The 11,404-nt window shown below is 38.6% G+C and overlaps 1 protein-coding gene across 1 annotated transcript; it reads right to left on the minus strand.

Annotated features, from left to right (window-relative positions):
• Positions 1 to 2,356: 2,356 nt before the first annotated feature.
• Positions 2,357 to 10,955, minus strand: LOC138007192 (neuropeptide Y receptor type 2-like). The gene is made up of 2 exons (XM_068853968.1): positions 10,633 to 10,955; positions 2,357 to 4,499 (listed from the first exon to the last, which is right to left on the minus strand). The coding sequence occupies exon 2, from the start codon at positions 4,420 to 4,422 to the stop codon at positions 3,328 to 3,330; it is 1,095 nt and encodes a 364-aa protein (XP_068710069.1). The 5' UTR covers positions 4,423 to 4,499; positions 10,633 to 10,955; the 3' UTR covers positions 2,357 to 3,327.
• Between the last annotated feature and the right edge of the window lie 449 nt (positions 10,956 to 11,404).

An 11,404-nucleotide genomic window follows, 5' to 3' on the forward strand; every position in this document is an offset into this window, starting at 1 on the left:
ATACCAACGCTTGTAAAACCGTGATTTTCCGCCAATGATGACGAGAAGATTATTCTCCACAGGATCTCGTTTTCTATTTCGTCTCTTGTTGTAGGTGAGTATTTAATAATATCCTGCCAGGCACTTAGAATGTGCCGGTAGAACAGTGGTACTAAGGACGTTTTATGTAGCGAGTTTTTCTACAAGCGTCGAGCCCCTTAAGGGCAATACAGCGAGATAAATTTGAAAAAAAAGGGAGACTGTTCTTGCAATATTTATTCAAAAACCAATAGATACTTAAATTGATTTATTACATTACTGAAACACACTCGAAACGAACTAAAATTAAACTGAAAGACAACAAATTTTCAACCATTTGCCTGGCTTGTTGACTTCTGGCGATAGCTTCAGTGTTACGTGTAGAATTGTTGAAGGAACGATGTCAGTGGTCACACCTGTACATTCATTACAATTCTGTCTCGAGAAGACCAGACACGCACGGTTCTTACGTTACGTTTATGCCTGTACAATCAACTGAAATGTCAATTCCTGGTAAAAACCAGCATGTTAATTTTTTCGGTAGGCTAGGTATCGGAGAGCCAAAACATTTACGCTTGCGCTGACGGAATGTTTGAACAAGAGAGAAAAGCGCAGTACCTCCAGACATGGTGCTGGAGCGTCGAACCAAACGAGTCATCCTGTGATTTCGGCCCGTGCGATCGCTTTTGGACGCAGTTGGCCCTTCGATGCTTTCTGCTACCGACCTCTCCTCCCGGTACGGCATTGAGGGAGAGATATGTCAGCCCCTAAACCATATGTGACAAATCCCACGCCTACTCACAACTCCAGAGCGCCCTTGTCAACTTAGTGTAAGAATTCGATCACTTATATATTCAAAGGAAAAGTCATTTTATCCGTCATGGTAAGCACTGAAGTCGCAGATTACAAGTGTGCGCACGCGCCCTGCTAAAGGTAACATGCATACATGCACGCATAAACTTTATTTGAAACCAGTAAACTCAGTGGTACGGATAAAATCAGGTAGCGCATTCTGCAACTTAGCTGACACGTAAGAAAAAAGAACTAAGACCATAACTGGTTGTTCTAGATTTATTGACGGACAGAATGTGATGGCCGCGAAGATCATGCCTAAGAAGAGGACGGAAGAGAAAACGTATTTTTCATATAAGCAGGAAGACATTTCTTTTTTGTTGAGAAAAACATACTTTTATAAAGTAATACAAGGAAATTTTGAATGCGCTTATTGCATAGAGATGTAGACTTTGACTTTAGTAGTAAGAAGACAGGTAATCTGCAAATATAAATCTCGTTATTCTCTTATTTACATTATACCGTTCTTTGACACGAGGATTACGGCGAAATGAAAGCACAACTTTGTCGCGAATTTTCTATGATAAAAACTTGTCCAGAAATCCAAAATCAACGTTAACAGCACACACCAGGCCTACTCCTGAGTATCTGGCTACAAATTTTTTCCTCTGGCCGAGCTTCAGCCATTCGGTGAGGGCCAGTCTAATGCTTCTCAAGTTGCCTCGCTCATGCCCAAAAAGAATTCTGGGTAATTCTGCCATTCCATGACAAGGGAAGACTCCCGATTCTCATTTCATAGTTTTTTTCATAAGTGTCGGGCCACCCAGTCCTACCAGTAAAATACCGCATCGATTGAAGTTTTTAGCTTTCAAAAAACTTGCCCAAATTGTATCGGTAGGTCCTGGAATTCGTCCACAGAAAGGCCAGAGAGACAACTTCACTCGTGAACTGCCGTGTTTACAACAGAGCATTTTAGGCTTCCCAGTCTGCATGAAACCATCTCTGACATGTCATATTTATCTCCAATCCCACTTATGGATAACTTACAGTTTACTTCTATCTTAATTATCTCATTTAGAGCGTTTTACTGGTTAAAGTTAGCATAAACCAGGAGCCCAGGCTTAAACGCAAATAGTTTTTGTTGCTAATAGCAGAGTTTACCATGCTCGCTTCGAGATTTAGCTTTTTCTAGTTTTTCCTCACAGCAAAACCTCTTTCCCCACGTCCGAGCTGTTGTAAGTGCGATGTACCTCTGCGTCATAGCACAGATAAACAGACAGTATACAACGGGGAGGGGGGGAGGGGAAGACAAGGGGAACCAGAAGACAGCTTCTTCCGCAAATTTTCTAACGAAATATGTGTGTGTTTTATCACCTTTCTCTGGCAGCTGCATTGATCCGAAATCACAATAAAATTCTTTTGGTTAATCTGGTGATTAATTCTGTGCGTCATTTGATCTCCCTCACCCCTCACCCCTCACCCCTCATCCCCCACCCACCCCCCCCCCCCCCCCCCCCATCCGACGAAGAAGAAGTAGTAGTAGTAGTAGTAGTAGTAGTTTAATGACACTTCTGGCAGTTAAAAACTGAATAAACAGTGCAATTTACAGCATTGGATACTTATAATTAAGTCTATTTACAATAGCAAGTATTATAATAATTGGAATCACGATAACTTAAGAGTGAAAAAGTCATTTGTTCTCTTTGTTCTTTTCATTGTTGTAGTAGCTTTAGTATTTCCTGATCTTAACTGGTATGGGATAGATCTTGTCGTAACTTTCGGAGCTAAGAAAGATATCGGGTGGCTCTCATTCTTCATATCTGCCATCAACTTTTTGCGTATGAATATCCTGCGATTTGCTAACGAGATCAGATTTGCTCGATCTAGGGCTTGTTGATAACTAGAGTTTGGGAATATTCTTAAAGCTCTTCTTTGTATAGATTCAATAGCGTCAGAAAGGTATGCAGGAATATCTTACCACACTTGCGCAGCATACTTTAAGATCGAGCTAATATTACATGGGTATACCTTTAATCTTTAATAAATGCTGCTTGTCGCTTCTCAATCATAGATCTCAATTTTACTGTGATCCAAGGTTTATCATATACATGGGTTTTTACTGTTTTCCACGTAAAAAAGGTTTCAAAAGCTGAGCTAAGGTCCTGAGAGAAGAACTCCAACGTAGAAGCACATGAAGGGGCATTGTAAACTTCGGACCGATCGTTAGTTGGACGTAAAATCAGGAAGAAATCTATGCCTGTCGCTCGCAAGATCGGGGGTTCAATAACTGTGTAGAGAATAGTCAAATATGCCGTTCTAAGTGGAAAGATTGACCTTTGTAAAGAACACTTATTTCAAAGTGAGATGCACTTTTAATTAATTAAGCAATCATTTGTTCTGCAGAGACAAATTAACTTGGAAAAAAATCCCCTTTAACCACGTTTAGTTCTTGGCTTTGCTTGGTCAAGACTTCTATCATCGTTAAGAATCTGTCAGCAACAATGTTAGTCCGAAATTCTATACACCTTCAGTCTTTCTACGTGTCATGTTTTTGATAGAAAATGATCTAACTTTAACTTGATTACGTCCTTTCATTGCCATCTTCCTGCTAACATGAACTTTCGACGAACCAATTCGAAGCTCATAAAAGCATAAATTCGAAGAATCTCCTTGTAATTCTTTCCACCGACACTTGCACGCGGAAAAATTTCTTAAAGAACCAAAAATAAAGGGATTTGACGCACTATTAGCGTACATCAAAATGTTACTAAAGATCAGCACATCTTTGAAATACGCACTCTCCCAACCCCGTCCGAAATCGTGCCAAATCCAGGACGCATGCGTAGGAAGCATGCAAATTAGAAACGCGCCAACCGCCACTATAAACACCTTTGTGGTTCTCATTTTTTGTAAAGTGCGTCTTTTTGTGTAGTTCACTTGCGATCGATGACTCTCTTCCATCAGGTAATCAAGGCGTTGTAGTTCTTTATGGATTTTCATCCCTGCGCGGATATATGAAAAAGTGATAACTGCAAGAGGTACGACGTAGAAAAGCGCAAAGTTGGTGAGGGTAAATACTTTAACGTACCAATCTTCCGGCCACTTCTCCATGCACTGCTTGCCTTCAAGTCGCAAAACCAGCACGTATGGGATGATCACCGTGCAAGGAACCATCCACGAGATAGCAATGGCGATCTTAGCGGTCCTTGGGAGGATACGTGGGCGAAGTGGTGTCATGACAACACGGTGACGTTCCAAGCTCATTGACAGCAGAGTGATAACCGAGACAGCCATTAGTACTGTTTGAAGCGGGTAAATTAAATAACAGAGGATTGAACCGAAAGGAAATCCACCTGAAAGACGTTCCGCTAAATCAAAAGGGATGCTGACGGTGCAAGTCAGGAGGTCCGTTATTGCCAGGTTCAAAATCAGGTATTCACCAACTCGGCGAGTTTGACGACCAAGCAAAGTTATGATGATCAAAGCATTACCAACAAGGCCAATAATCGTAATCGCTACATAGAGCATCACTTGTATGACTTCAGACGCTGATATCCGCTCCAGGTCATCATCACCTGTACTGTTCGTTGCATATTTGTAAAATTCAGGCATTTCTCAAATTGAAGAGCGCACTTTTGGATCACAGTTGCTTTCCGTCCTTTTTGCGTCCTTTGTTAAAATCCCTTTATCTAAGAACGTAAAGTACGCCATAAGATAGTTATATTAGCTGAATGATAAGAGGATGGAAATGTTGAAATCTATTTCACTGAAAGTAAAAAGATTGAAGCACTATTCCTAACATTTAGCTTGATTGGAAAAAAAGGAATAAAAGTTTAGTCTATTTTAGTGTATTAGATTTTCCAGCAACACCTTGGTGTATTGTAAGGGTAACAAAACATAGTACGGTCCACTTCAGCATGCTCGTTTACAATGACACATCACACAACGAGCTTGCCTCCCGAGTTCGATTCCAAAACTTGGCGTCAAATGTGGCCCGGGAGTTTTTTCTCCGAGGTACCTCTCCTCAAAAAACCAACGTTCGATTTGATTTGAGTTGCTTTCATTGTACAGTGTCCTTAATTATTACCCCACCGCTAAAAGACTCGGCACTTAACTAAGTTTATTATTGTTATTATTGTGGCTTCTGCGCATGTCACGTGACATTGATTGACATTTTGTTTGCGATGTCAACCGTTCTCGTTCGGTGAGGTGTTAAATGTAGTTGATATTCTTTTCCTAATACAGTCCAAGTGCCCGTACTATTCAAGGCTAGAACTAACTATTGGTTTCGAGTCTAACCTTAGAAACAATGAAGTGCGCAAGAAAGAACAATAAATGAAATTGGTCAAAGATATGAAAGGCAATTACAGATATGTTAAATTAGTATACCTTTCCATGAGCACGCTTGGTGTTTTCTCCAACAAATGCTCTACGTTCTTAGAAATGATGAATGAAATTGGCAACACTAAACAACACTAAATAATAAAAAATGATAAATCTAGCCATTACAGCGACAAATTTTATCTTTTTTCGCAGAAATAAGATTTGGGATATAGCCGAGATACATTGAAACTTTAATTTTGTTGGTTGATTCATCTATAATTGTACAATGAGTACATCACTCATTTTCAAGTAGCCACTTGGTAATTGCCGTATACGTAGAGAGATTTACAACTGTATTCAAAGACAAAAGTTTCCATTATTATTTTTTTTGTTATCTATTATTATTACAACGTCATGAAGAAACTCTGCGAGTCATTTCTTGCAAATTTCAACGTCATACACAGTTAGATGAAAAAAGGTCTTCTCTAAGAAGGCTCACCTTTTGTACATGTGACAGGAAGCAGTTTTCTCCTCACCTGTTTTGGCGACTAAGTGTTGGCTCGGAAGGAGATGAGCACACCACTTCTCACACGGTAAGTTTTTGAAAATCTTTCAAACATGACATTACTTATATGATTGTCAAAAACTAACTTCTGTAGAGACGGATGAAACAACGTTACGTGGAAATTTCTAGAAGTACCTTGTATCGGCAGGCCAAGAACAGCTTCATCAAATTTTCAAGAATAAGTTTGATATCACAAAGTTACTACTACGTCAAATATGGCGTTGTGTTTTGTGGCTATCCAGAAAACACAACAGAAAAACTTTTTATCGTTGCAGATTACAGCCAGAGTTCATTATGTCTACTAATGCCATAGGGGTTTAAGGGTTTTCTTCGCCTGCCTACTTGAAAGGCTTGCGCCCATTTTTTAAGCTATTTGATACGGATGAATAGCGTATGGCTATCAACGGCTTTAATGCGGCGTTAATTTCCACAGTATTCACTGAGTATATTGAAATAAAGTTGGTCAGGCGACTTTGAATCAAGAAGAGGACATTCATAGTGGTACAAGTGGTATCAAATGTCTAATGATTTCAAGTCAACTCATTTTATGCACTTCTTACCTAAGTGTTCGCGTACTTGGTTAAGTGTTTACTTTACTCTCTTGTGTCTCCTTTGAGTAGAACTAACTAAAAAACTGTGGAATGTCTTACGGAGTGTGTGCTGTCCTAAAGAGGCATGCGCATTCGTAAAAACAATATATCATGAATATGACTACTACAGAGTGGGAAGTTTCTGTTGTGAAAATTAGTTTTCATTCATATGTAAAGTAGAACTAATTACCATCACAAAAACTTCGCACTTAGACTCGCTTTGAAGAGGAGGAAGACATGAACTCGGAATAGGCCTATTAAGGTTTAATTTCACGTGTATTTTGAAAGTTTTAACATAATTTGTGAAACTTTGAAAATACAAGTGAAATTAATCCTTAATTGCACAAGAGCACATTGCAATTACATGTTTATTACCTAAAGGGCAAAATTATCGAGGGATGCTCGTTCAATGCCGCGACAAATGACAATCACTGAAATAAACACGCTTTCATTTGGTTAAAGTGCAATAGGCCATTTCGGAAAATACCATAATACTCCAGGCTTTGTCTGTGCCCCCAAATTTTGCATAAGCATTGTTCCCAGTTTCTCTTGGAAATTACAATGGTCCCAAGGAAAAACAAAAACAATGCTTATGCAAAATTTGGGGGGGGGGGGGGGGGCAAACAAAGAGTATAATGGTATTTTCCGAAATGGCCTATTTAATAAATTGTTGCTATTAACAGAAATGCGCTTAACATTTATTTTATATGTTTTTTTAAATCAGATTCAGGATCTGAAAGAAGCTCTGGATAAGCAACTGTTAACCAATCAGGATCAAGTATTCATGCCCTTTTGATTACCAAAAGGTGCCCTCGTGGGGTTAAGAAAAAAATGCCCTCCGTCTCAGCCAATCAGCATTTAATAATTTTGCCCCGTATGTGATAAAGATGACAAAGCAACATCAAACACTAAAATTATTCTAATGCTAAAGAATTAGTTCCTGAGTGACCATTTCTGTCACAGATTTGCTTATTTGTGTAACAACAACAACAACATCTTTTATTTAAAATACGGTGGGTTTTAAAGAAAGCTAATAAAGTGTGTCGTTCCTTTAGATTCGACATAGGTTAATTTTTGTGAAACAACAGCACACACAGTGAGGATGAAAGGCAAAAATTACACTAGCGTTCCTACCGTATGAGAAAGACCGATGTATGTTATTTTTCAAATCCCCGTCCCAATAACCACGTCGTTTGTAACAATTACAAAATGGAATTGGCAAAGCTGAGCTCCTTGGCAAAATAGCCGCTCTTTGCAGGGCCGTGTCAGGTGAACTTGTCAATCATGCAAAGTGGTCGTACTACAAAATATATAGATGCCAGAAATGGAAAGAGTGAGATGAAATTAATAAGATGTCAATTCTGAGGCCACTGACGTTTAAGTGCGTGGGTTTAGAGCGGTTTGAAAGTTTGAAAAATGTAAAAGAATTCTATTGTTTTTTTAAAGCATCAAAATTACTGTAAAATCCCTCACCTAAAGGTCAGTGGCCTCAAAATTGATTTTCTTACTAATTTCATCTGGCTCTTTCCATTTCTGGCATCCATTTTGTACCACGACCATGTTTTTTTATGATTGACAAGGTCACATGACACGGTCAAGCAAAGAGCCTATTCAGAAATAAGTGCGGGCCGCCCACAACGAAGGCACATTGATAAAATGGCGGATTATCACTGACGCGAAGCTTAATCTGTCAAGGAATGGCTATTTTCTTCTGAACGAGCTCAGTGATGCCCTCCTTTTAATGGTGTTATGTACTAGTAATAGGTACACGGAAAACGTGTTTTAAGGAGAAAACAAGTTGGATAGTAGAAGCTGGTAGTATTCATATTTATCATATGGCCCGTACGGCCCCGCGCGAGCTATTGGAAAAATCCCCGTATGAGGGCCGTACGCATTAGCGCGAGCAGGGCCGAAAGAAGCCGTACGGCCCTACTAGGAACACGTACTGCTCCGTGCGATGCAATTTTAGGGGATTTCGTCGCTTTTAACATCCAAGTAATTTACAGCCAGAAAAGCAAATGCAAACAACATATTAGATAAATTTTTTGTGCATATTTTTGTTTTTTATTTTGTCCTAACCTCATCTTCTGAGTGCTCATAAATAGTGTAAAGAGCCCATATGATAAAATGCTTATTGACTGAGTTTAGGTCGGGCCGGACAGAAAAATATTTGGCCCTCGGTCATGGCGCACGCCATGACCTCGGGCCAAATATTTTCGCGTCCGGCCCTCCCACTCAGTCAATAAGTACATAATAATGACGTGAACACTTTATTTAGAGCCAGACACTGAGTGTGAGGTGATAATGTAACAGTCCAATTTCCTTACATCTTAGGCAAGATCGAGCGATTTGAAATCACTTTACTGAAAGATTTTGGCCCGGACAAACAAGTATGTCTAAGTTTTCAGTAATATTCAGTAGCGTCTGCTATATAACAACAAGTTTTCCGGTTAATCTAGTTTCGAACGCTTCTCGCGCGTAATTCAGTGAAAAAAACACTTAAAATAAAGGGCATGCACCCCGAAACAAGCATGGTGACCCCATCTTTTTACTGCATTTTTTTAATGTCTTTTGCATGAATATCAATTGTGCCAAGTTTGAAAGAAATCTGGATGGTACGTCATTTTCAAAAGAATTACCTAAGAGACATGATCATAAAATGCCATAATATGAACCGAAAAAAACACCCTGGCTACCCTTTTGAGGAATCTGTACCCACCTCCCGCAAATGCTAATACCCATTTCAAAGCTGTACTAGTATAGTTACCAAACAAAAACTAAAGTGTTTGAGTGAATTGACCAAACACTGCCTGCACTGCCAGACTCAAACCCAACTCATTCTTGCCATATTTAGAGACGCTTTGCACGAACTTTACAAAAAGACATCAATTTTAGACAGGTGTAAGCAATAAAAGGTTGTTGGAACTACTGGCACGGTTTAAAGATGAAGGGGAAGGAAATGAAAATAGGTTATAACTTGAACAAAAAAGGCTAATTCTTTAACGTTAGGGTGCAGAATTTTAAAAAACACCAAAAACGTTCGGCTTAAATTGGGGAGACATATCAAGTAATTCATATGTCCTTTAAAAATGTAATATTAAAATAAGATACAAAAATTTGTAACTGGCAAAGGAGTTGTCGCCGGATGACAAAATCGCTATTTTTGCGCTGCAAGAGTTTTTGAACAGAACATTCAATGAAGCCAGCAATCTTCGAAGAAACGGATTCAGGATTAATTAAAATGATGAAGAAAAGCCAAAAGGAATGCTAAAATAAGAAGCACTATATTCGAAATTTAACACCTTTCTTACTGCACGTTTCTAATCGAAGGCAGAACTTAACAATATGTTCAATGCGAAAATACGACAAAGGTGCATGGAAAACTTAACTACATACGTCGAATGAGGTTTGCAAAGAGCATGCAGGAAATTCAAATGCAAAAAAGGGTAAAATATAATAACCAATCTAACGGAAAATGAATTTTTAAGAGGACAGTAAAAGGTTGTTGATTCATAGAATATCATTCAACAAAACAGCCCAACACCTTGCCAGCTTTGAAGTGGTGTTGCTATTAACTTTCGGTGCTGTGACGTAGTTATGAGTCAAAGATGTTTGAAGCAAGATTAGCGTTGGTTTACGGTACACGACAACATATAGGCTTAAGTTACGCTAACATTAGGCCCTTCTGCCAGTTGGGTTTCTTACAACTCGGCCCCAGGTAAGTTATACATTTCAAGTTGTCCAGCCTGATCAGTGTCGCCTGATTTTTTAACCACACGGGCTATTTGAAAAACTAAATTGACTCCACCTTCCCTTAAAAGCTATTGACTTACAACAGTTTCTTCGTCGACTTCTTTTTGAAGATGCAGTGGAAATTATGTCTCCCGAAGAACTGTAACATTTATTGGGGAACAGCGTTGTCGTCCGTGTTTACACACCACGTAATGAAGATAATGAAAACGTAAGGAAATCAATCCCGCTTTTGGCTGCGGCCTTTGAACTAACTTTTGTCCGGTAATTATTATTTCGCGTTAGGCAAAGTTCCATTAATTCGCCCGATTTTCATTTCTAACAGCAACCTCATCTATTAAAACACAAATTCATTTCTTTTAGAAAGTCGTAGTATTTAATATACTACTTTGTTCTGAAAAACTCATTGAGCTCGCCGAGCTGACTTGTGGTCTTGTTTTAACTCGAATATGTTTCTTTCCTAATCAAGACGAGGCACCTAGCGACACAAATAGATTTGAACTTTCAAGATCCTTCTGTTGTTATGTGTTCTGGTGCTATTCGTCCGTCACTAAGAATTGAACGCAAAAAACTGGATGAAATGCATCAACTTACCCCTGTAAAATATTCCGGTTTTTTAGCATGGAATGAAAAGCAACAATTTAGTGACAAACGGCAAAGAAGTTAAAATACAACTCGGACATGAAGACAAAATACCACTCCTTCTTTAAATAGCTGCAGACAAATTTGCCTTTTAAATTAATGATCTTTAACAATTTCTTCATGCCATAAAGTTGTCATGGTAACATCTTCAACCGAAGTGATGCGGCGGGCAACTTTATGGTTGTTTTTTTTTGAAGACGCAGACAAGTGAAGTTCATAAACATGATTCTAAAACTTGTCTTTTCAATCTAACAAAAACTCAATAATAAACAATACTTCAGGTCGCGTGTTTTTGTGATCATACTACTTACTATTCCGTGAGTTACATATCACCAACTTATCTGTCTTTAATAGGACCAATTCAGTAGTAATTATTTATACATTTATATGGTTTTCCATTTAAATAGATCATTTTAAAGTTCAATTTGCAATTCCAAAGAGGTTGCTTCATATTTTCGCCGACGCTTAACAAACTTTCATGTGTTATTAAACTTGAATGATTCGAATTTTCTCTCATGGGGTTTTGCGTAAGCTTTACGTAGACTGTTTATAAGACCTTGGAGTCAATCGCAAAGCACAGTCCGGGCGAAAGTCTCACAGATGGTCCGGAACAAATTGATGTTATCGCTGAAATATCACTTTGGGGTAAATGTTATATTGCATAAATAATTTATTTAATAATTTTTTAATGATCAGTAGTCATGATCTGCATTCTGTAAAAAAT

The sequence above is a fragment of the Montipora foliosa genome, chromosome 6 (assembly GCF_036669935.1).
Source record: "Montipora foliosa isolate CH-2021 chromosome 6, ASM3666993v2, whole genome shotgun sequence".
Classification (NCBI taxonomy): Eukaryota; Metazoa; Cnidaria; class Anthozoa; order Scleractinia; family Acroporidae; genus Montipora; species Montipora foliosa.

Bases quoted from the DNA above. Each gene is read 5' to 3' on its own strand.
- LOC138007192 (XM_068853968.1), bottom strand. From the start codon at position 4,422: ATGCCTGAATTTTACAAATATGCAACGAACAGTACAGGTGATGATGAC.